The sequence below is a fragment of the Cheilinus undulatus genome, linkage group 13 (genome assembly GCF_018320785.1).
Source record: "Cheilinus undulatus linkage group 13, ASM1832078v1, whole genome shotgun sequence".
Classification (NCBI taxonomy): Eukaryota; Metazoa; Chordata; class Actinopteri; order Labriformes; family Labridae; genus Cheilinus; species Cheilinus undulatus.
Window position 1 is genome coordinate 24,248,098 of NC_054877.1, and position 26,966 is coordinate 24,275,063.

Below are 26,966 nucleotides of genomic sequence, written 5' to 3' on the forward strand. Positions count from 1 at the left end.
ATGAGATAAAATCATGTCAGCAGAATTTGAATGGAACGTAATCGTCCTGCAGCAGAGACAGGGGAAGGATTGTGTTTCCATGAAATGGACCATTGATTTGAGTGATGAAAGCCCAGCATGAGGATGGGTTTGTCCCGCTGCACAGTTTCTTTGATAACCAGGAGCAGTAAAACTAAGGCAGATGATTTATACTAATTACATAGTTCTTCTACAGTGGCAGTAATATTATTAGTTTGTGTGAGAGACAATGGTGAATAAAATTTGGCTTTTCAGTCCAACACAAATCAGACCCGTCCGATAAGAAGAGCTTCACACTTGAATAAGAAAATGGTGCATCAGATTTGACTCCAAAAAAAAAAAACGGACGAAGTAAGCCTATAAAAGCAGATTTTGATATGTCTGTGGTCAGTCAGGTGACCTTGGCTCTTTCTCATCCACACTCACAAAGGGCAAATTTCAGCTAAATGCCAGAAACTGGAGATGCTCTGAGGGCCTAAGTATAGAGGGGACTGATTAAAGATTCATGGCACTGCCTGAATTCCCCTCCTCGGCCTGCTGATCTTACCGTGGGAGGCTCACAGGCAGGTCCTCTCACAGAAGATGAGAAACGATGGAATTAAGCATAGCCATTATATACTTCAGCAACATCACTGCCAGATGACTCACTCAAGGTCTAGACAACATCTGACAATTAGCTCAGTGCATGTGGAAATAGTGGAGAGGCTGTGCATAAAATCATTCTGCGAGTCTGCTATATTTGACTTCTCAGAGTTATGCATTTCGATGTCACATTAGAATAAACATGTTATAATCATTTCCGGTTACATCCCACATAACTGCATTTCATCACTGAAGATTTTAAACTTTCATGCAAACTGCTGGAGTTCAAACAATATTGATACATACTTGCATATCATGGAAAGAAAAATAAATTGCAACACCTTAGATTGGGTAATTTATGCTTTGAATTACCAAAAACTGTATTCAAACTTTTGCAAACTGTCTAAATTGCACATGTGTATGCAATCCCTGATCATTTTTGAAAAAAGTTAAACAATGCTGTAAAGAGTCAACGCACATTATAATGATTGTAATGGATAGACTTTCAAACAGAATAGACCTGTAAACTCTATTCTTACCAAAAGCTCTTTGTGTAAGATATCCAGTAAATGTGCTATCATGATTTGAATTCATATTTAACTCACTACCTCAGAGCAGGCAGAGCCTCGTACCCACACAGTACAATACCTTAACAGTTTGCAGTACATATATTTAATTTAAAGAGGGGTACAAATACTGTACATAAGTACTTGTTGTTGATGTCATTCTTCAAGTAGCATTTCACTATTGGGCATCTGCACATGTGTTGCTTTAGGCTTCAGTAGTTCAATAAAGACTGCCTCACATGTGACGTGTCACTGTAAGAGCAAAGTAGGATTTTCTAGTTACAGCTTCACTAGCTTCTAAAGTGCATGGAGGATAAAGAAGATTTGAAGGCTCCAATTTGTTAGACCTGCAGGTTTCGGCTTGTGGCCCTTAAGGATCCTGTTGAAGGCCACAAGGCTAAACTCACAATTACATGTGCCGTGTTGGCCATGGCTGAGAAAAGTTATGTCTGGAAGTACTTCAATAACCTGACACGGCAGATGGACTGTTTCATATATCTATTGCATGGATTTATTTCACATTCATCTGGGAAAGCTCCCATAGAAAGCATTTACGAAGGGCAGGACTTTGCATCAAATTCTCAGTAGGTGATTGGACAAATGCTCTGTCTGTTACATTCATTACCGGCCAATCAGAATAGCAAGACAAAATGAGGTTGTACGCATCCGCAGCTCTTGTACAAAGGTGTAGAATATAAACAGTGGAACATGATGTTGGTAAAACTTACGCAAGGACCAATCAGGAGAAGAGCGAAAACATTTTCTCCACTAAGAGAAGCCTACAGTGTGGCTCTTAGCTCTTGTCAAAACAAATACAATTCTAATAAGACTGCCACTTTCCTACCACTATGTCGTAGCTAATTGCTTCAGCGGTAGCAGCTATTGTATACGTTAGCTTAAAGTACAACTTAACCCCACCCTATGAGCTTTTCCTTATACACATGTGGTCAGTTACACTATATGTACCTGCCCTAAACACATAAAAACCTTAGCTTCACATTAGCACTGTCAGCCTGTTAGTATTAGTCGCTACCATAACTTAGCAGCTCACAACAGCCAGATAGCATCCTCTACTGACAACAACGAACCATCCAAACAAATAACTCACCAGTGCTCTGTTAAATGGGTCTTACTGTCACTTGTCCAATATTAGTCCTCATGAGATGAGGTTAACTGTAACCTCCACTAAAGCAGTAAATCCAACCATTGAGGTTTATTGGAAGTTGTCCTGAAAACACAAAAGCTCCCCCAGCGGACAGTTCAGTCCAGTACTCTTTTCATCAATGGCTTATCCACCATTGCTGCTGCTTATTAGTCAGGAAACCCAGAGCATTAACAACCAGCTTCAAGTAAGGGAAATGGAGCCCTCGCTATCAGCCCTAAGCGGTCCATGCCGTTCTGCATGACGTGATTCTGTGTTGAATACAGTTCCATTTTATCAGAGGATTGGTCACAGGTAGATTACCTACTCTTTTAAGTCCTCTACAACTCTTCTCAGCATTGGCTTTTCTCTCCTGGCTGCTGCATTAGTGTTTAAGCTGCTCAGGTGTCTGTAGTTCCCTTTGTTTCAGCCACTTTATTACTTGCAGCAATAACTAAATCAAAATCCTTCTGTACTACTGATTATATCAAGCCTTTGGTTAATCAGGAAGACCTCATTGAGATTAAAATTCTGTTTTCCAAGAGTGCTCTGGCAAAGATTTCCCTGCATAGTTTCCAGTAGCGCTGAAGTCCCTCAGAGATGGGCTCGGTTTGGCGTCATCCACGTCACCTGCCTTAATTAGCCATGTGCTTGCTGCCTGTGTTGCTAGATAAACAACCCCAGCACTGCATGGAAAGTAGGTGTTGTAAGATTACTTTGAGTTTATATTAACGGATTCTTGCAGCATATCTTCTAGGTAACACAAAATATAATATGTAAGTACTCAGTATTTACTTATCTGCTTATTGGCATATTTTCTGCCAGACATTTTGACCGGTATTTTTTTTTATCTGCTGGATATCTGCACTTGAAACCGGCAAAGACCGGCAAATGCCGATTAACGGAACCTCTGGTATGAAGTAAAGAAGGGTTGCGGGAAAAGAGCAGCTTTAAATCTGGGCTGCCCACCAGTGCTGGACTGGGAAGAAGTTTTGCTCTGGCATTTTTTGGTGCGAACCAGCCCTTTACCCCTGGTTATGCTTAGGGTTTGGGGTTTGTATGAACATGACATTAATAATCTTTCATCTCTTTTTAAAGGTCTACCAAATAGTCCCCCCCCCCCCCACTGTTAAAAAGCTGAGACATAAAGGCCATAGCCAAATAAAATGGCATGTATTCACTCTGTTTTTACTGACTTTCTTGATGTTAACTGGTAATTTTGTGGCCACAATACCTTTATTATAGTAGAAGTGTGTAAGAATCATACCGCCCCAAAGTGTGATGGCCCACCAGGAAAATTCCCTGTATTCCAGCCCCTCTGCCTGTGGTTAGGTTGCACCTGGGGCGGTATAAAAATGTAGGCAATTTTGAACGACTTACCATAGGGCACGTCTGTTTAATAAAACATGTACTAAAATCTTGATAGCATATTTGTTTTTTTGTCCTATATTTATTGAGATCAGATGAGCATAGTTGTGTGTAGTTATCCCTGAATGTGCATTTTTGTGTCAAATAATCAGTGGCTGAAGAAACTCAGCAAGCCTACAGTGACAGGAAAGACCAGATGTTCCATTTAATGAGCTGAATATTGGTGCAGTAGTATTGAGAAATCTTGGAGAGGAAATATCAGAGCCCCCAAGTGCAATTATTCCCTCTGCATAAAGTAATGAAATATTTTTTGGGGGGTGGGGAGGATGCTGTAATTCACTGGAGGAGAACGAGTCTCAGATATTAAAAGGCTGGCAGATGGTAGATGCTGGAAATTTTCTACCCTGTGCTATAAATACGTACAGGAGCATAGCCTTGAATGTCCCCATATCAATGTGTGAGTGAACCGTGGTAATAAGCTTTTTTCAGATTACACTGAAGGATTTTTTGTGCTTCTGCAAGACTTCGGGTGACTGAAACACCAATTTTTGCATTCAAGCTAGAGTATGTTCCTTTGTGTGTATTAAAAACGTCATTTTCAGATTCCAGCACAACTGATGGGCTGAATAACTCTCTTAGCGGAGGCTTGATTTAATTATAAAAATTAATCTCTTGCCTCCATCTTGTTGCCTCACACACTGTCTGTGCACCGGCATGTGATTGATTGCCTCATTAATACTTAGAAGCGAAGGCAACCCAACACAGCCAAGCTCCCTGCTCTGGATTAAACCTGCAAGATTGGCTAAGACTAAATAAATCATCTGTCAGTGTGTATATGCAAGATGCATGCCGAAGTTGGCGTGATACCATTTCCATCGATCGGCGGCTCAGCGCTAAGATGCAGAAGCTTGATTCTAGCACTTTTATCCTTTTACTGTTGATCCTATTTGTGTTGTAATTGAACTTCCTGTTAAGGAATCATTTCGTGTTGAAACCAAAGCCTTTTCAAATATTACATTATGGTCTGTCTGCAGTGTTCAGGTATTTGTTTAATGGTCTGCCAAACCAGAACAAGGATGTAGCGTGTGACTTTATTCAACTTTAGAGGTCAGAGAAAATAGAGTGGTGTTTAAAGGAAGTGGACGTCAGGATGGAGTGTTAGACCTGCTCAGAAACAATGACTCCAGCTGAAGACAGAGGCAGAAAATAGGTGGTGTCAAGAGATAGGAACAACAGACAGAAGAGTAGTCGCTTATAGAGGAGAGATGGAGAGAAGCATGAGACTGAGTTGAAGGGCAGAGCTTCGACAAAGTGGAAACAAAAGACGAGAGAGAGAGAGAGAGAGAGGGTGGAAAAGGAAGCTGTGCTTAGATTGAGGTGGGACTGGGACTCAGCCGAGGACTGACACCATCATTGTGATTCAGCCTGCCTTTTGGAACTGAGCCAGCGCCGCCAAGCACAACTGGAAGCATTACGAGAGATGAAGGGAAGAGGTGTGTGAAGGAGCACAAAATTACAGTGCTGCCTAGAGCATGGAAAAGGGGAGGAGGGAGAGAGAAGAAATAAAGCTTCATGGTGCAAACAGTGAAATAAACAAATCTGAGGCGGTGAGTGTGGATGACAGGCCAAATAGCAAATACGTAATGTGTTTGTTCCATTACTCAGTGTCAGTGAAGGCCAGTGTGGGAGCCACTGTTACTGTAAGTGCAGTATCGGCACTTCGATCAATAGCGCTGAAGAGGAATAGTGAAGGAATTCATAGCTGCACGGGACGCTTTCTGCTGACTTGCACATTGGGGAGCAGATACCACCAGAGGCAGGCATTAGAGGTGCCAGTTGACAGAACCTCTTAAGTTAATTAGCTTGTTAGGTGGAGACACCCAACACAAGTGAGGCTCTTTCCAAAACCAATAGTGCCATTATGCTATGTTATGTTATGGATTACAAGCCTTCTGGCATTGTGAGATATCAATATAAAAGCATGTGCTAGCCAGATTTCCATACTTAAATGGATCATAAGCGGGCAAATAAATTACTCAGGGTTTTTCTATCTTCTGTCCGTTTGATCTTAAATTACACATCAGGCCCATACTAAGCTTCTGTTTCCACTAATGGCTCATTGGATCTATATCCTGCTCTAAAGCTATGCCGTAAACTGAGATTCCTCTCGACACCACCAGTTGTTTTAAAAGCCAGATATGACAGATTGTTGGAAACAGCAAATAATGTTTTGGAAAGTTTGAGTGATGATGTAATCCACTTTTAAGAGCTTAAAACTTGTTTTTTTATACTGTGAGGACATCATTTTGAGGGATAATCTGTGTAGCCTTGCGGGTGTTTAGGGCTGTGATTTGAATACATAAAATATTCACCTGACACAGGAGCAACTCTTGATGGAACGCGGTTGCTTGATGGCACTTTGAGGCCACTGGCAAGTGCTTAGTTTGCTTAATTTCTGGGTGAGCAGGCAAAATGGATTCAGGAATGGATACCAAAAGCCTCCAGCTGAGCAAACAAGATGAGAACATGCTAGAAAAACATGAGATTATCCTTGCAAATAAAAGTAGAAGTGGAGAAATTTGAGGAGGGAGTTTATCAGAGTGTGACTGCAGGCTACCGACCGAAAGCTTGAGTGACAGTCGCTTATTTTTGGGAAGGGTTCTGCCTGGAATTTAACAAGGGAACAAGATGACAGATGCAGCCAGCAGCATCTGTTTCTCAATGATACAGAAGCTACATCTGTGCTCCACCTGGTCTGTCGGTGTGGGATATTTCTACTGTACCTGTGCTGTGTCACAGAAATTACTGTAGATTTCATAGCACACATCTTTGCCTTAACTTGTAAAAATAGAACAGTAATTCAAGAAAACAAGACTTTAAAGTGTTAAAAACATTTGACTGGTAAAAGAACAATGAATTTACTCTCCTCAAAACCAGCCTTGGAGTTAATTTATTTAATTCCTCTTACAAAATACATGCCAATTCGTCTCTTCTTTGATTAATTTTATATGAGGTATTTCAAAGTGAACCCCCTTTTTGCTAAAAATCCATTCTTGCTTCCCTTGCATTACTCGTGCAGCATACAGAGTGGCTGTTTTTCTCCTCATGGCAGTGAGAGGTTAGTTTCATTTAGAGGCAGGCCACAAGATGTCTCCCTCTGCTAAAGAAGCTGCCTGTCCACCAGACTGACATCCCCATTTGTAAATGCTGTCTGCTCAGGATTCACATTTGTCTGGTCAATTTAAAACACAGTCAAAGACTGGGACTCTCCGCCTTCCCCTGGCCTTGATTTCAGGTTTCAGGGAGTCGACCTGTGAAGTTTTCATGTGAATCTGAGTGTGGAAAGCTGATGGAACACCATGAGGAATCCTCTATTCATTGATGAGAAACTCTGGTGGAAAAGATTCAAAATATTTTGTCTGTATTAATAACTTGGCTAAAACTAAATGACAAACATTTTTCACATACTGCATATTGCTACATTATTGTCTTTTGGTCTGCACATTTTGCTGCTACTTGTATTGTGTGTGTGCCTTAAGGCAAGTCTAGGTATGCCTTGGGAATTTGTCTATCCAGTATTACTACAGCTATGCAGCACCTAAAACTACTCTAACCCATGTCTATACTGCATGAGAGATTGCATTGCATCAAGCAACATTGCATGATCACTGTCTGTTACCTGTTAAATATGCAATTCTCTGCCCTGTAAATGGACTGTTTTCCACATGTAAAAATATGATAGTTCATGCTTTACTTAGAAAATGGAGAGTCTGAAGTGTGGCACCTAGTATTGACTAGCCTCTAAGGACTGTGAGCCACATAGTTTTGTCTCCATGCAAAAGTCATATCATAAAATGGCATAAAAGGATATGGAGAATACACATGCATCACAGTCTCCAATTTGTAAAAAAAAAGATAGGTTTAATGAGTGAGAAAAGTGAAAGAAAATTAAGAATATCTTCTGGTAGGACACTCCTGGTTCCTTGTCATCCTCTGTGCTACCTCTTCCTTTTTTACTTGTCCATCTCAATGCGAGCAACAGAGAGGAAAATAGGAACAGGGAGACTGGAGGTAAACCTCCCACCACTGAGCTGTATTGCAGTCCATAGCTCTCAGGCTGTTGGGATACTACAAAAGGAAACTCTGTAACCAAACTGATTTTGTAGCTGGCACTTGCTCACGTTGCATAAAGTTAGGACATATTGCGACATATGCTAAAGAGGCTATTTTGCAAGGACATGAAAATGGTGTGCCTTGACACTTCAGCTTGATTTTTGGTGTGACTTGGGCAAAAAAAAAATTTGAGAACCACTGGAATAGATCAATTGAATCAATTATAATGTCATTACATAGCTCTAAGTGATAAAAAGGAGACAAGAGATGGATTTATACATTAGTAAATGGAGTGCTTTTCTCTTCAATTAACTTAATGGATTTATAATGGAAGTCTGATAGAATGAGTATTTGTGTTGAAAAGTGGTGCTGGTAGGTGCTGAGGGTATTTCCGAGTGCTAGGGCTCCTCAATTGTGGCAAAAATCATAAGCCAAAATTGTGATTTGTTCCACATGTATAAAGGCTGGCAGACATGGAAATAGTACAGGACCACTGTACTTAAAAGTAAAAGTACAGTTAAGTACTGTACTTAAATTTTACTTGAAGTACTGAGTACTACTGAGGAGTTGTACAGTAAAACAAGAGACAACAAGAGAGTAGATTTCCAACCAGGTTGCTCAGGTAAAGTGACACCTCTTTAAAAAAGTGAAATACACAGCAAAATTGACAGTGCTAAGTAAACTCACAGAGTTAAATTTAACACTTTGAAACTATCTATATATAGATCCATATGACAGCAATAACGAGTCTTGAAAATCTGTGGCAATCCGGGCCTCCTCTGGCAGTCAACCTCATGGCATACTGATGCACTCTGAGACCTTTAGGAGCATCCAAAGTCACAGACATAGACTCTAACTCAGTGGGATACCTTCACTCATGGTGCAAATGTGTCTCACATCACAAGCAACAACAATCCACTAGAAACATGACCAAAGAGCTCCAGTTAGTATCAGTACAACAGGCATCAATCAAACACAGCTAAACATTAAAAAACACATGCAAACACTCTGCTCAAGGGCATGATGGGGAAACTCACAATCCTAGATTTGACATAGCAGTAGGAGGAGATTAGATCAATTGACTTTTATCAACACAGGCAAATAACTCCAACACATTTTATTCAAAATAGAGTTGAAATTACACATTGGATTTTAAAATCAACTATGAAATATTTAACCCTGAGATACCCTCACTTCAGTTTTGCTGTGTTCATCAGATGTTTGGGGATGTGGAATTATTCTGTCACTATGTGCTACTGTGTAGTTAACAGACGTGGAAAAAGTACAAGAGTATTATACTTAAGTAAAAGTACAGTTACTCTGGTTAAAACTCACTCATTTCATACAAGAAGAAGTAAAAGTATTGATTTTAAAGTGTTTTAAAAAAAAAGTACAAGTACCCAAAAACACTTCTCAATTACAGTAACTTGAGTAAATGTAATTAGTTACTTTCCAGGTGGTGGTCCAGGTTCAAATCTGTCCGTTGACTTCTTCCCATATGTCATTCCCTACTTTCATGGTTTTCAACCTTTTTTTGCCCAAGGCATACCCAAGATCAAGCCACAATCTTAAGGTACTCCATATCTATCTAAAAAAGCCAGTTTAAAACACGTCACAGTAACTTAAGTTGTTGTATACTTGTAGTAGTAATGCATGGCTGTACAAAGTCCTACAGACCACCAGGACTTGCTTAAAGGCACATCAATTGAGAACCACTGCCCTACTCCCTCTCCCCAGTTCTTTATTCTACCCACCATCCTGTCTCTCAATAAATTAATAGAAGGCCAAAAATAATCTTTCAAAAAGAAAATCTTAATTGAAAATTGTCAGTTTCTTCTGTTTGTTGTTTCAAAAGAGCAACCATGTATTGATCTGTAGAGAAAATAATTGGCAGGTCCCACATCTTTTAGTGAGCAGTCAATAAGAGCTTTAATTGAGAAATGATTTAATTGTTAATTAATTATCTCTCGTTTATTCCATCATTTTAGATGGTTAAATTGTTAGGGTGAGCATGATTAGATTTTGGGGGAATCAGATATGCTGATTTTTCAATCTCATTTGGACATCTGCCAACAACTACACTACTGGCAGAGACCATCGAGTCTTTTCCAAGTGGAATCAACATAATTTATGAGCTTTCATCAGTCAAAACGTCCTGCAGATGCAGACATAAATTGCAGCACTTTTCAAATACACAGTCACTGGGAAATATATGAACTCTAATTATACTTAAACTATATTTGTATGATGTCATTCTTATTTTAATGTTACAGTCAATATAGTAGATGTAAGCACAGAGCTTGGATTGCATTGGGTTACCTAAATATTTAATGACTCATACAACTAAAGCACAGGGGTGTGTGATGTAAGGTTGTGAAGAAAATGTGTTTTCATTTGTTTTCCTGTGTACTGCTCAAGTCAATTCAGTCTGACTTCTCCCTTTCCTCTCATTCAGTGTTCAGCAGGCAGGTGTCAGTGTGTCACTAGTATCCATTTTTAAAGTGCTGGAGAAAATGTGCAGACTGGTTCCATAAAATAGTCTGCGAGAAAAGACTTTGGCTCGACATAGGTATTTGTGAATTTAGAAAACTATATGAGTTAATAATAAGTTATATTTGTTCTAGTCAGTAAATTACAAAAAGCATTAGAAATGAATCTGACAAAGAATCATGATGAAGCCATGTTAGGGATCCTACCATTAAAAAAAATCGTCATATAGGGATGCCCTGATCAGGTTTTTTGCAGCCATTAACAATCAGTGATCACCTAGAGTGAGGTTGGCTGATACTGATGCTGTGACCAATCATAATTTATGTTTCTTATAGAAGCTGGTTTAGTGGTTGGTTGGTCTACTTGGTTTTGTAGTGGACCAAGACCTCCTGCAGATGACAGTACAACCATGTAAAATAAACACAAAAGTAATCATTATTCAGTCAACAACATGCTTTAGCTAACTTTGATTAACAATTAAGACACTTGGATTACACAATGTGGTGATTCATTAATTACATATATTAAGTTATTTGAATTAATAAACACAATGGACAAGCTGAAAAATCATAGAGTCTATGCAACAGGGTAAACCATGCAAATAGTCTGATAAATTAGAGACAGCAAATTTTAGAATATTAACTCAGCTGCATTATGCAACTGATGCAAATACTCTATTGCTGAAAAAGCTAATTTTAGGTCCAAACAACTATTGATTAAAGTTTCTCATGAGAACCCAAATTTCCTTTTCTTTAAGTTACATTTGAACACATCATGTGACTACCTACATTTAACCCTGCCTGCCTTGAGTTGTTGTGTACTGTGTGACAAGAAGTGGCACAGGTTAATAAAAGTTAAATAACTTTTTAACTATAATTCATAGCCTTTAACTATTTTCCTTCTTGAAGCCATTCTAATGATGCTGTTCATGCCGTTAAAAAATTTAAATTTTATCGTGAGCCTGGAACTTGGGTGACTTTCAATATCTTTAAATGTTAAATCTACACCAGTAAATCCAATATTGAACGTCCTTTCTTCCTATTTTTTTTATTCATTATCTTATTCATTATCGTTCATTTTTTTCCCACTAGCAACTAAGCTAAATGCCACTGTCAACCAGTGGCTGGCTGTTCTGTTGTTGCATCATGCTGTCAAACTGCACATGCCTTAGATCATGTTGGAGAGGGTCTGAATAGATCATGAAAGATAGACAGAGAGTGTGTGATGTGTCCCTCTATGTCACTGCAGACAGGAACTGCTTTAAATAATGGCACAAATAGAGACAATACAAAAAAGCTCAAGGACTGTTTTGGTAACTATGACAATATTTTGTACCACAGAATGATCTTTTTTTTCACTTTTTGGTCCCCAAGAGATGTGAGAAAAAGTTTGTGCTAAAAAGTCTTAGTTATTATTGTTTACTGTGTGTCAAACATAAAAATCTTAGAATTTTCATTCATGGCGTGCCGGTAGTCGAGTGGTTAAGGCGCATGCCATATATACAGGTGATCCGGGTTCAAATCCGGCCTCTGCCGCTATTTCCTGCATCTCTATCCACTGTCCTACCAAGTAAAGGCAAAAAAGGCCAAAAATAAATTAAAAAAAGAATTTTCATTCGTTTTCTTTTGTCTTAATAATCACATTACTTTTTTTTAATTCAAGTGACATATTCTTAAAGCCCAGGTTGTCCTAAAAAAAGGATGATCAGAACATGACTGTGCACCACAGGACTGATGTTTTACAAGCTTTTTAAAGGCTATCTAAACAGTTGTGGAAATATTAACACAGGTGCTTTATAGTGGAAGAGTTAGCAGCTGCAGCTGCATGATTGGTGTAACACTAATATATTTTTTTCCGTATCAACCATCCTTACTTTAGCATGAGAGAAAAATATGCATTTTAAATTGATGCTATTGTTTAATACTAAGACCCTATGTTTTTATCATACCAGTAACATTCATCCCCAAAATTATACTAATTGTACAAGTACTTCCCAGAGTCAAGTATGGCAAGTTATCATTCACTCTATTTCTCTTTCCATCTGTCAGAAACACAAACTACTGTGCCAACCCTCAAAATAGAGAAATAAAAATGTACGTTATTAAAAAATTTTAAAAAGGAAAAATCACTGAATTGTTATTTTAGCAGATCTCTTAAATAGCTCAGCTATATACTTAATGAATGTTAAGATTGCATATGGCCTTCAGTCTTTCATCTCATCACTGCCCTGTCTGTGCCGCTCGGGTTTCTGATGTGCATCTAATTGCCTCCAGTATTTCATTTGGTGCTGAACATTCTCACCAGCCCTTGAAGGAGCTCTTCTCCTTTACCCAGTCAAAACACTGCTCCTCCTCTAATGAGACCTCGGGGATTCAACTTGGCTTTGACATGAAAGGAGAGGATGGTTAGTGTCAGTCCTTGACAGGCCCAGGGATCACTCAGTTCACTCTTAAAGCGGCCAATAAATGTGCAAATCTTAAAAAGAAAAACATCTTCCAAACAGTTTCATTCTACTTTTCCATCAAATAGTAATCAGTCGGTTGCTCGTTTCAATTTGGTGAATTTTATTACGCCATGATCCTCTAATTACATGCTTGAATACTGAGACAAAGATGAAATGTGTTTGAATCTCCAACAAGATAACAATGGGAATGTCTGAGCAGCAGAAATGTGTTTTCAATAAGGAGGATGGCAAGACTACGGAGAGGAAAAATCATTAACTTTTGCCTGGAGCGCTTTATAGTCTGGAGTGATTACTGTGTGGACTTGGGAAGGGTATTTTAATTAAATTAATGATTTTGTGATATGAATACATACACAGTTTCAAAAGAGCCACAGTGAGGTGTAAGACAAATTTGAAAGTCTTATTTTAAAGTTTGCATATCCTTACACAGTTTTGTTGTATACAGGGTGAATACAAAGTCACTGCTTGTTCAAGGACAAAGTTTCTATTTGAATTTATAAATCTATACTACAGCATACACATAATAGAAACCTAGACCAAAATAATGTGAAGGGGAGACTTCATTTCTGAAGACAAATATTTAAACTCATCCATATTTTTATGTTAACAGTGGAGAAAGAGACTGTAATATGAGAGGAGCTGCCTTTTAAATAATCATGCCTCACTTTCCCTTTTCTTTCCTTTTAATCCAGCTCAGTTTTGAGTGTTTTTCAGCATAATTTTGAATCAGTGCCTGTCATTTTTTGGTTGAGCCCTCTTGCCTTTATCAGCATCTTCTCCAAGAGACAGTTTAATGCAACAAAAATACTACTGTGTTAGCAGCCAAAGCGACGGCTATTTATCTCAGGAGCTAAAAGGAGAGCATAAATCTTCATAGCTCTATGTCTGCTGGTGTAAATGGTCATTTGCTAATGTCTCCTCTTTGTTGTCTTAATAGAGCTTTTGGCACAGCCCCATGGGCCTAAAACATTGAATAATGCAGTTTTAAGTGTTACAGGCATGATAGAAGTACTTATTGTATGCATTACTGTTGGCCTTTTACAGGCAGCCTTGCTACAGTCAGAAGAGCTGGTAGTTTATCTTATTCACAGTTGACAGTTTGTTCTTTCCCTAACCTTTCCTGAGGACAGTGCCTTACATAGCATCTCTTCAATGTGTCCATGTGCATGACTGGTTGAATGGAGACCCAGCTGATGATTTTTGTGCTCAGAGTACAGGGCATTCTCATCAGTTCCTCTGCTTTTTCCACATCGCTCTCTCTTTTCAGCCAACTTAACAAGTTTTCTGCATCTTCTGGATGTGTGAATAAACAAATACTTGCTAAAACTATCAATATCAATCTTTAGGGTGACAATAAGTCCGTGTTGTGTTTTCCGACTTATTTTTCTGCCCCTGAGGTGGCTCAAAAATCAATCAAAGCTGTTTTTCATGAAGAAACTCTTGCTACTTGCACATAAGAACTGCTCAATCACTTCATATTTCCAAGTCACTGCTAAGGCAACTCATTGGCCTTACAGCGTCAGTACACTGCCTATGGAAAGTATTCACCCCCTTGGATGTTTTACACTTTCACTGATTTTATAGATCAATCATGGTTGAAATAATTTGGCTTTTTTGACAGAAGTTTTTTTTAAAACCCTCTTTAATGTCAAAGTCAAAATAGAATCTAACAAAATATCGTCAATAACATAAAAATATGTAATGTAATGTAGTGCTTGCATAAATATTCACTGCTTTTAAGGTGAATTCAACAGAAGTCCAGCCGATTGGTGCTAATAGTCTCACAATTAATGAAATGCAGATCACCTGAGTGCAGTGAATGTTTCTCAAGTAATTGTACTGTAAACACACCTGTGTTTGGAAGGTCCAGTCACTGGTTAATCAGTTTTTTCCTGGCTACCATTATACCATGAAGACACAAGAACACTTGCGACTACTCTGAAGGAGTTACAAGCTTCAACAGCTGAGATGGGAGACACTCTACATTCAACACCTGTTGCCCGGATTCTTCGCCAGTCAAAGCTTTGTGGAAGAGTGGCAAAGAGAAAGTCACTGTCAGAGAAAACTCACACTGCATCTCAACTAGAGTTCACCAAAAGGCATGTGGGAGACTCCATGGTAAAGTGGAAGAAAGTTCTTTGGTCTGATGAGACCAAATGGTGCTTTTTGGCCATCAGACAAGACGCTATGTTTGGCAGACATAACACAGTTGATCACCACATCCCCACACTCAAGCATGGTGGTGGCAGCATCATCATCATCTGTGGCGATGCTTCTCGGCAGCTTGCCCTGGCTTGAAGAGGTGGAGGGTAAAATGAATGCAGAAAGATATAGGAAAATCCTATCAAACATATGACAGAAAACTTGGTGTACGGTTATTTCCAAACAAAGCTCAGCTTTCATTAATCTGGATGTTAGCAGTAACTTGACATGCCGGACAGACTGATTCACATATGACATTTGATATATTTCACATCCACCTGGGTGACACTCCATACCAATTAGTGTGGCTAAAAAGATGATGCAGTTGGCATGTGTCACCCCAGAGAGTAAACTACACAACCTGAGCCTGACAGGCAGCAATTGTCATTGTCCACTTATAGTGTAGCCAGTTGGTGAATTAAACGCTTGCCACAGCAAGAGCAAAAATGTCTTTTACAACAAGAAAAGCTCAGTATAGTTTTTTGCTCTTTTTCTGATAAAATAAAGTAATAAAACTGCAGCTATAGCTACATCCACACTAGTCTCTTCACCAGCTCCTGTTGGTCGCAGGCCTGTAAACCTAAACCATCCCTGTAGCTACCGCCTCTTTATCCTCAGATGACACTGGTTGGTCCGGCCATTCTCGGACTAGAACCAAGCGTTTCAGTTTGAGGACTTGCGAGATGGATTCGCCTAATGACAGACATGGAATATAGCCAATCCATCTGCTTTGCAGGGTTATGTGAGCAAAGGATACCCTCAAATCCCACACCAGATCTCAGCACAAGGACACATGATTTCAAGTCAGTGTAGGGTGAGCTTAGGATGCAGCATAGTAAATCTGGCTGTGTCGGGGAATTATCTGTGTCTGCTCAGACAAGACAGATCGAGGTTCATAAGTAGTTTGAAAGAAAGATTAGATAAAGTGTCCAAAATGCATTTTACATTACATTCTGACTGCTAATCCCTGTTGAATATATTGCTTTAATATGATGTTGAGCAGCAAAAGCTTTCAGTGGATTTATTTTTGTGTATGATATTTAACATAGTGCCTATTAAAGGTATTCACCCTCTTGGGTGTTTTACCCTTTGATTGATTATATAAATCAATCATGGTCAATATTATTTGGCTTGTTTGTAAAATAATACAACAAAATACTCTTTCATGTCAAAGTGAAAACAGATTGCCACATTTCAATTAAAAAATATGTAAAGTAAAATAAGTGCATACATTTTCACTCCCTTCAAGTCAGTATTTAGTAGATGCACCTTTGGCTGCAATCTCAGCACTGAGTCTCTGTGGATAGGTCTCAATCAGGCTTGCTTCATTCTTCTTTAAACAACTGCTCAAGCTCTGTCAGGTTGCAAGAAGATCAGGCCTGAACAGCTCTTTATAAGCTCAGCCACAAATTCTCTATTGGATTAAGGTCTGGGCTATGACTTGGCCACTTCTTATTCACCTCATTGTCTTTAAACCATTTTTGTGAAGCTTGCAACTCCTTCAGAGTAGTCATAGGCATCTTGGTGGTCTCTCTCTCTAGTCTTCTTTTTACTTCCATTTCTTGGTAATGGACTCAACTGGACACCAGTGGATGTTCAATGCTGTGGATTTTTTTTCTGTATCCACCCCCTAAATCATACTTTTCAATAACCTTTTTACTTTTCAATTATCTTTTTAACCTTTGCTCCGAGTGTCCTTTTGACTTCATGATGTAATGGTAACCAGGAATGCCGATTAATCAGTGTTTGAACCTTCCAGACATAAGGTGTCTTTTTGCTACAACTTTGAGACACATTCACTGCACTCAGGTGATCCCCATATCACTTATTGTGAGACAACATGAGCCATTTGGCTGGACCGCTGTTGAATTATGTCAGTCATTTTAAATCAGGTGAATATTTATACAGCCACTTATTTGACATTACACATTTTTATTCTATTGACATTAATTTGTATGAATCTGTTTTCACGTTGACATTAAAGAAGGTTTTTTTGTTATTGTTTTGGTCAAAATCCCAATTATATTGACCATAATTGAAATCAGTAAATCAGTAAGAAAGTAGAACATTTAAGGGGATGAATGATTTTTTAATAGGTGCTGAGATTTAAGCAGAATAACTAAAAGCTGTAGTTATTTGGCAGGACAGAAGAAACTCTCCACAGATAATTAAATACAACTTTTAGCTCCAGGAAATTGGATTTTTTTGTCCATTCACAAGGCAACACCACTTTATTAACCTGAATGTGGTCATTTGTAATTAAATTACAGCCTAGGGTATGCAAGGTATATATCATGGATGCCTGAATAAGATATACAATCTTGTATGTTAAGGAACTTTAACACATGTTAAAGAGGCTACTTTTGCTTGGATATGAGCATGTTGTGCTTTGAGATTTAGGCTTGATCTTAGTTGGGTCTTGGTAAATAAAGTGTGAAGCAGCACAGTTTACTTCCTTTCTTCTTCTCTTGTTATGGTGTCAAACTCCAGGTCAGAGTTCCCTTCTTTGCCCTGATACCTCTGTGTTGTAGGTGGCATTATTTTTAAATGATGATTGTTGTCAGCCCTTCATCTGTGAAGTCCATAACCTTGTTTCATGAATCACATGTACACCTAGTGATCATTTCTGAATCTTAGCTTGCACTCATGTCTTCACCAGATTGCTAAATGAGGGCTTATGTGTGTTTTATGACAGTGCAGTTACACGCAGAGAACATTGGTGGGCACCAAAGCACATCAGACCTTTATTCTACGTATTGTTTTAAATTCATGTGAATTCATGTTTTATTGCCAAGCCTGTCTCATGTTGTTTTTATTTTATCTCTGTTCTTAATTTATTCTATTTTTATCTTTAATGTGATTAATTCATTTTAATATTCTCCAGTATAGTCTTGTATATGGGTGCTGTACACTACAAACTAACCAAACCAGAGTCTGAATAAAAGTGGGCAGGGACTCACAGTTTCAAGAGTTTGATTGGCAGCTTTCTGTCTAGTCTTTTTTCAAAGTTGTGACTTTATAGTCTCTCTTGCCTATACAGCCATTTGGTCAATGTGAATTATTTCTGAATTTGCTTGGTAAATAATTTGACTTGACAAATGCAGGATTTTTTATTTAAATATTATTCTTTGGTTTTCTACCTAAGTTTGATAGGACTGCTGAGGAAAGATGAGAAATGCGGGGAGAGACAGTGGAGGAAGATATGCAGTGATTAGGATTGGATGCTGCGTCCACTGCGTTGAGGACTGTACCCCTTGTGTGAGGCTGCCTGCTTGACCAAATAAGCTAATATAATAACGAAAAGAAGGTCTGATTTTTACTAGGTCATGACCTTAAGGGATAAGAGATGACTTTTGGTCTTTTTAGACTCAAATGTTTTCTTTTAAAGCACAGAAGGAAGACAAAACCGTGCTAAAGAAGCAGAGTAATGGAGACAGTCTCATGAAAACGCCTGCAACACCAAAAACAGTTATTGTCATTCCTATGAGTGTTTTAAGTTCAGTTATTAAAATGTGAAATTAAAGATAGTGTTGGTTCTAATCAAACAATCAAATGCTGAACATTTATGGCCTGAATAAATCCTTCTACTAAATGCAGCCAGCAGTAAAAGGCTGAAATTAAAGCCTATTGTTGGGGGTGTGCTGTCAGAGACACAGGGCACATGTTAAAGAGTAATGATGATTGTCATGCTTTGCCTGTGTGGAACCTCTGGAGCTGGGAGTAATGAAATTGAGCTCTGGCCAAACTGCTGACGATTCAGTGAGTAGCAGAGCCGCCCCCTCACGCCTCCACTGGGCCCATGCAGCACAAATAAGCTTCCAGCATTTAACTCACCAGTTAAATGTGCCTGATATCTATTGACATGTTTCCAAAGAAACCAGGAGTAGAGGAAATCGATGCAGCTGGTCAATAGATGGAGAAACCAAGCAGCTAGCTATAACTCTAATAAGGACCTATTGTCTGAGTTGTTTACTACTAATGCACATTAGTATTTTCTCCTCTTTGTTATGCTTCATTATCAGGCCTTAGGCTTCTAGTTATAGAGCCTACTTTTCTTTCTTATTGGATCTTTAGCTAATGCAAAAGATAACGCCTGATTCTACAATTAAAAAAAGCTTAGCCGGATGTTTCTAAGAACCAAAAGGTCTGAGCAGAAGGCTATAAAGAAAGCAATGGCTGGTATCCATCTTGTCTAGAAGGCAGGAAAAATAGGCGTGGTGCAGACATGACATACAGTAGCTGTTGGGGGAGCTGGATGCAGGCAATTAATTTAGTTGTTTTGCAGCCTGAAAGCCCAGAAAGCACACAGGGGAAGTATAACTATTACCACAATATCCAAGCTGTTACTTTGGCTTCTGTTAATTATTTAGTATCAAGACTTTTATTAATGCTATCAGGCTGTTTAAACCTCAACTTTAAACACAAAGAGAGCTGTTCTGCAGCGTGAACCCTGCACCCTCCTCTCTGTTTGTTATGGATTCAAAGTTCTACTATAAATACATTTGCTGTAGATGAACTGAAGTGTTTTGAATATCATTTCATTAATCATGTTTTCATAACAGAATAAAATTGCCAGAAGGAACAGAGGACTCCTAGTAAATAATATTTTTGTTTGCAGTTTGACCTTAAGATATTTTCTGCTGAATGCAGAGAAAGTGGTTTCGTGTCTCTTTAGTATAATTTTTCAAATATGAGTCTAAGCTTGGTCCTGTCAAACTTAAAATGCTACTGAACACAGCTTATGGGTTGAAACTAGGGTTTAAGATGGTGGATTTTCGCAAATTTGTTATAGGCCAATACTTCCAACTCATTTTAGCTGATAGCAATGTAAGAGCCACCAACCCCCTTCAATTATAATATTCATCAAGCCTATCTATCTATCTATCTATCTATCTATCTATCTATCTATCTATCTATCTATCTATCTATCTATCTATCTATCTATCTATCTATCTATCTATCTATCTATCTAAGTCTCTCTATCTGTTCTCTTACTGTGATATCTCCAGAATGTCTATTTGTATAAGAAATACATAAAACAAGACAACATTTAAATCTACAGATAACAATGTATTTCTATCAGATATATTCATTACTGAAAAACTGAGAGTCATTCCCTTAGATTACATGTAGATTATATGTAAAATGTATTTATAACGATTACAGCAAAAACCAGCTTCATCTCAGTCACACAAAAATAACACCACACTTTCTTCTCAAGTGCAAAAACGTAGAGGTTCAGTCACATTTTGAAGGTTGAGGATGAAAAGGGACACAAATCCCAGCTTAGGTTCAAGGTATCTTTATTAGTACCAAAAAAGGTAAATTTGTTGTGCTGACAGGAGTTTTTGCATTCTAAAGATAAAAGCAACAAATAAAAAAACACTGATTCACAATTCAAGACATTATAAGACAAAATACATATTTGCATTAGAATATTGGAACAAACATGGTTGGTTAAAACCAAGGCAGGGCCATTGGTTCTGCTTAAAACTACTAAAACTTAAAGTCCCTGTAATATGATAAAAAAATCTTTATTTTAGGTTTGTTGTATGACAGGCCACTGTGCTATGAACCACCAGGCCAAATCTCAGTTCTGAAAATATCTCTAAGTTTATAAAATTAAGCTTAAAAATTATGAAAAATGAGGCAGTAAAATCTGCTCTAGGATGTGTGGGCGTGTCGGTTGAATGAGCTGAAGCCACACCCACTCACGAGAAATTCAATCCGCTCAAAAAAAAAAAAAAAAGCCTCTGATCAGACTGCAGCTACCTGACTCTGTGCTAGAGCAGAGATAGAAGTTGGTGATTAAATTTCCTGTTTTCTAGCACAAATCTCTCTGACATGATGCTTTTAATGACCCATAGGCAACAGTGGCTGATAGATTTGGGAAATTTACCTCATAATTAACTAAAACACCAACTTTTAATAAAGGCAGTGACATTAGCGAACAATAGACTGTACTAAGAAAAACTGCTTTTTGATTTTGTATCATTGTAGATTAGTGGGGTGGAGTAATTCCTCATCAAGACAATTGCTGTCATGGGCCTCTATATTTGCCCTACTGAAATAAAACCAAGCCAGGAAAGAGGTGAACAACTTTCTAATGGTCTAAATCAAAAATTCAGTCACATGTTTATCTAGTGTTTTCACATGTTTACAGCAACCTTATACCAATCTAGTGTGTTAAGACATAAAGTTTGGATTTCACTTGACTGGGGCTTGAATGCTTCACCATACAAGGTGAGCCTTACAGTACATTGGTATTACATTGGTTTATTCTTAAGGTAATAATCTGTTGATGCCAATATCCTTTATTCTTATCTGAATGAAAACCTTTGTGAAAGACACCTAAATATATCTAACTTCTATTTCAGTATGATACCTCATTAGTTTTGTTCAAAAGAAAACTATTAGATTCAAGAGTTAATGTAAGGCGACCATTTACCCAAGAGTAGTTAAGTATGTGACTGCTTAACAGATGAATGTTTTTAGCACAAGTCTGATGATTTAACCTTGCAAAGCGAATGGATCTGGCAGATTCTATGCCTTTCATCTGGAGAATCCATCTTGCAAAGCTTCAGTCTAAAATGTTTATTTCTGGTCTGAGAAAGGACGGACCAATTAGCATTATTTAGGGAGAACAAGAAGGTAGCTAAGGGTGTGGTTTAGCTGTACTGCAAGTAGGGCCACACAATTTGGCGATTGCGATTTAACGTGATTTTTTTTTTTCCAACTTTCAATTCTAAATTTCAATTAATTGCCCAGCCTTAACTGCAAGCCTGTAAACAGAGGTGACTATTGAAGAGTTAAGTATTGCTGCAGCTATAATGGAAGCTTTATCAGAACAGGACAAAGTTTCTTAAATAAAGGAAGAATAAAGAACCACACTGAAACCTTTCCTTGGAGGAAAACATGTTTAGCTTTTTTCAGTCCAGTTTCAGCAAAAGTTTTATTCACCAACTGACTCCACTGATAGTGACTGACAATGGAGTTTACCTCTAGGGGTCATTATTTTGTCGCTCTGATTGACATAATGAATATGACGAGCACAACGTATGTCCAATCGTCCTTCAAGATTTTTTTTTAAAAGGTTCTGCCCTTCCTAAACACTGTGTATGAACTGGTGCCCTGATGGATGTCACATACATATATCCCATCCAATGGATATGTGAACAGTCTATGACATGTTAGATTACTGACGACTATTACACAGTAGAAGTCTACATTGGGAAACAAAACAATGCTTCATTTTTGATCTGTTTAAAAAAAATCAAAGTGGAAAAGCAACATGTTTCAGGTTTTATTAGAATTATGTATTTTACTATTGAATTTGCTTTTGCCATAACTGACAAGAAGGACCTCATTTCCCATAATGAAATTTTTCCTGTGAAATTTTCTCTTAGATGTTAATGAACGGCTTTTTTTTAATTAAAACTGGGGCATCAGATTATAGAGTATTCTATTAATGTATTCAAAAGTGATAAATGAATTCTGGCAATTCAACCCAGTGCAACAGGAGACCTGCTGATGCCCTCGAGTCAAACCTTCATTTCTCTGTTATACTTAAACAAGGTCAAATTCCATTATTTCATCAATGTTAAATTCCCCCTATGCTTACAAATGACCTCTTTTCCTTCCAGTCATCTCAGAAATGTCACATTTTTTTTTTTATACTTCCAAATCATTATTTACAACCATATGTCATCGCAGCTGTGATCACTGTACTGAGCCAATACTCGCATTACAGACTGAAAAGGTTCCAGCTAACATGATGAAAAATTTTTCTCAGTGTGAGCAGAGCCCTCTGCAGAACAGAGCCCTCTGATAGTCTTACATAATTGGAGCAAAGTACCTTTAATATCAGACAGAGCCACATCTGCATGCAGCAGGATGTCAGCCCTAATTATCGCTGCAATTGGGAAATTATATGTAAAATGGCAGAAAAAAAGAACCACATCTAGCACATTTCATATGGGCTGTTTTTCTAACAAGCTGTCTCCTTTCAGTTATCATATATATAGGTATATTGATCCAGGAGCAGGCTGTTAATTTTTTTACATTGAATGAACCTCAACGCTTTCTCTGCCAGAAATTCTTTATAACAATTATTTGTAATTTGATTGATTCCCCCCTCCCTTCTCGATGCCACTGGAGGTCTACTTCATCACTGGAGGAAAACAATTTCATCCACTAGCTCCACCTCATTCTCCATTCGACTGTAGAGAGAGTATGTGTAGGGGGGCAACAAGCTTTATATTCCCTTCTGCAGGCAGCAAGTCAACACAGTAAAAAGCATCTCTTCAATCTGTGTAAAAAGGGAGGAGTTGGGTTCTGGGCAAGCTACTGCACAAAGAGAGAAACCACCGAAATCTGCAAGTATTGTCTGGCACTGGAGAGGGAGATGGAGGAGTGAAAGATCTGAGCAACAGGGGTAAGCCTCTCCGGATTTTCAAAGTGATTGCCTGTGGGAGAGAAGTCGTCGCTTCTTACATCTGCAATTATCACATCCATTTATCCATTGATGAAGAACTGGTTATGGTTACGCTTGATGCTTTCTGTTAATGGAGTGATTCAGCTGTTTTTTTCTTTCTCTCATAAAGAAATCATTATGTAAATCAATTTTACCTCCCCCAAGGAGCTCAGATTCTTTGTTTATATCTTTACGGAAAATAACTCTCAAGCTTGGAGTGGGACAGCTGCGTGGTTGAGCTCCTGTCGGTGCTACCTGGATTTGTGATTCATGAGCCTGAAGATGGACAAAGACACTGTGTGGAAATTGAGGACGGTTAAGGTGAGCTGTTAAGGAAGACGTGCCTGGCTTGACGCAAGCAATTATGGCTGAAGCACCTACAACCGAGTCAGTTGCCCTGGGGCCAAATAAACAAGCTGACACCCAAGAGACTCCTCTTAAAAACACAGAGTCTAGCTCTCGTAAACCATCATGGAGAGAAACAACGGTTTCATTCATAATGAGGACAAAAGTCCATGGTTTGAAGTTTATCTTCTCTCCAGACAAGACCAAACCGCAGCGAGTCATCTGGATCATGGCCTTCTTTCTTTGCATCAGTCTCCTTTGCACCTGGTCCTGGAATCGAATTCTCTACCTGATGTCCTACCCAGCTGTCACAAAGATCTACATGGTCTGGGCTCACAACATGTCCTTCCCAGCTGTTACTTTCTGCAACAAAAACGTCTTCAGGGTCTCCACTCTGACCAAGGATGACCTGTATCACAGCGGCTACTGGATGGACCTCTTGTACCAGAACCACACGATCATGGAGAAGAGCCTGTCCATCCTTAAGGACAGCCACAAGCAGGGTCTCCTCAGTCTGCTGGACTTCAATAACTACACCCCGCACAATAATTATAGCATCAACACCACAGAGATGATGGGACGCCTCGGTCACCAGCTGGAGGAGATGCTGCTGGAGTGCAGGTTCCGTGGGGAAATCTGCACCCACAAAAACTTCAGCACTGTATGTACAGAGAGTAAGATGGTGTTGTTTTTCAGGTGTGGATGCGGATGGTGTTTACAAGGTGTGTTAATAATTCATGGAAGCATTTGACTAGGCATCCTTCAGCAGGCATTCTCTCGGGGTGTTTTATGGTGTTGTTTCAAAGCTGCTAAAAAGCCTGTCCTGTTTTTGTCTCTCAGGTATGATCGCTCTTTTTTTTTTAATTATACTTGATATCTTTAAAAATCCACTGGAGGAAATAAATGCCATGTTCATTTTGTGATGGGAAATTAATGTCATGTTTTCAGTCTTTGGTGTCACACTTAATTGTGTTCCTTCAGCTAAATTAACCTTCACAAGCTCTGACGTTCCCATCTTTCTTAAAACAAAAATACAATTTTTTCATTTATTATCCAGATTTCTCAATCAGTTATTAAACATCTGCAGAGTACATTGAGTCATGTTTCAAAAATGTATCCAAGTTTCTCATATAAATCAGCATATAAGCCCTGAATTCTACACTGAGGAAATAGATTCAAATCAGAACCTGGATAGTAACATTTTTATCAAAGACTTAATCAAAAACGGTGGCTTATAACGTCAGCAGAAAATATTCAGACATGCTGAATGGCGAAACCTCTGCAGTGAGAAGTAAGTAATTTATTTCTGCAGCTCTGAGAAAAATTCAAATCTTGGACGGTGAATGTATATTTAATACATCGACTTGTCTCTGGCATCACATTCAACATCTTGTCTCTGCAGAGCTTCCAGATTCCAGTCCAAAATATCAAAAATGTAACTGTGACACTCTCAACTAGCTGGTTGAAATGCAAAGTATTACACACTACAAAATGTCAGCTGCCCATGGTGGCTTCCCTGTCTCCATATCCATGTCTCCATGGCAGTAATCTTGTCTCCTAACTGGGATGTAAACTGTGTTTTTTGTACGCATATTAATAAGCAACACATAATGTGAAGGAATAAGGCTTCATTTTATATCTCCATTTAAATCTGAATCTGTAAAAATAGGTTTCTTGTGTCTTTGTAGACCTCATTATACAGCCAGCAGGGGGAACGGACCAAAGCTCTGTCTTATCTGTCTGAGCTGCATGTTCGTCTCTCTCAGTCTGGACATGGACCACTGCCTCTGATCTCTCGAGATCAGCTTTGCCATGCTGGTTGGGTTTTTGCCAGCAGCCCTCTTACTAGGACTGGGCAGTGAAAAGGAACCATTGACAGATGACATCCCTTTTCTTTCTGCTGTGACTCTTGTTGTTGTATAAAAATGTAACAAAGACAGAGGTGGACAGACAGATTATTCTAATAGATAGAGAGGTAATTATCCCACGAGCTGCAATTTCCTGCCCAAGTGCAATTGTAGAGCTGAGATCTATTTCTGTTGCCTATTGAGTGTACGGTAATCTCCAACTGCGATCTTTTATGTAGGAAGTATAGCTCAGTGGGGAGTAGGACATTACCCCTTAAAAGACTTTATCGTAATGAGACTCTCTGAGCAACTGGTGGACTAACACTAAAACCTTTATAAATCAATCATAGTCAATAAGATTTGGCTTTTTGACACAAAAGAAAAAAACTCTTCAATGCCAAAGTGAAAACAGATTTCTACAAAGTAATGTCAATTAAATCATGGTGTATGTAGGGTAAAATTGCAAAACTGCTCAAGTTCTGTCAGGTTGCATGGAGAACTGGCATGAAAAGCCCTTTTCAAGTCTCGCCACAAATTCTCTATTGGATTTGGATCTTTTAACTTTTCACTGTGAAGTTGTCGCTGTATGCTTCAGGTCATTGTCTTGCCGGAAAATAGATCTTTTACCAAGCTGTAGTTATCATGCATACTGAATAAGATTGTCCTCTAGGATTTACCTATACTCTGCTGTATTCATCTTACCCTCAACCTTTACAATCCTTCCAAAGCTGGCTTTTGAGAAGCATACCTACAGCATGATGCTGCCACCATTGTGCTTCATAGTGAGGATGGTGTGTTAAAGACAAAACTGTTGCCCAGGTATCAACAGTTGTTATATGCAGTCTCTCCCATCTCAGCCGCTGAAAGTTGTAACTCCTTCAGAGTAGTCATAGGTCTCTAAGTGTCCTCTCTTACTAGTCTCCTTCTTGCATGGTCACTCAGTTTGTGAGGACAGCCTGATCTAGGCAGATTTACACATGGGTAACATTCCTCCCATTTCTTAATGATATATTTAACTGAACTCTTGGGGATCTTCAGTGCCTTGGAATTTTTGTTGTATTCACTCTGACTAACATTTTTTAGAAACCTTTTCTCTAAGATGCTTGGAGTGTTCTTTTGTCTTCATGATGCAGTGGTAGCCAGGAGTACTGATTAAACAGTGACTTGACCTTCAAGACACGTGTCGTTGTACAACAATCACTTGAGACACATTCACTGCACTCAGGTGAACCTGCTAGCACCAACTGGCTGGACCTCTGTTGGCTTAAGTCAGTCACTTTAAAGGGGGGTGAATATTTATGCAGTCACTCATATTACATCACGTATTTTTGTAAAATTGACATTACTTTGAGACTTA

General features: G+C 38.7%; 1 protein-coding gene across 4 annotated transcripts in view; it reads left to right on the top strand.

Moving 5' to 3' along the window:
- asic1c (acid-sensing (proton-gated) ion channel 1c) overlaps positions 1 to 26,966 on the top strand; it is a 168,382-nt gene that overhangs the window by 119,728 nt on the left and 21,688 nt on the right. Inside the window, exon 1 of one of the 4 annotated variants that reach the window (XM_041803737.1) lies at positions 23,782 to 24,423. The exons of the other annotated variants lie outside the window; for them this stretch is intronic. Coding sequence (XP_041659671.1) covers positions 23,782 to 24,423 — 642 coding nt within the window. Of the gene's footprint in view, positions 1 to 23,781; positions 24,424 to 26,966 lie in introns of those variants that run through there. 4 annotated transcript variants of the gene reach the window in all.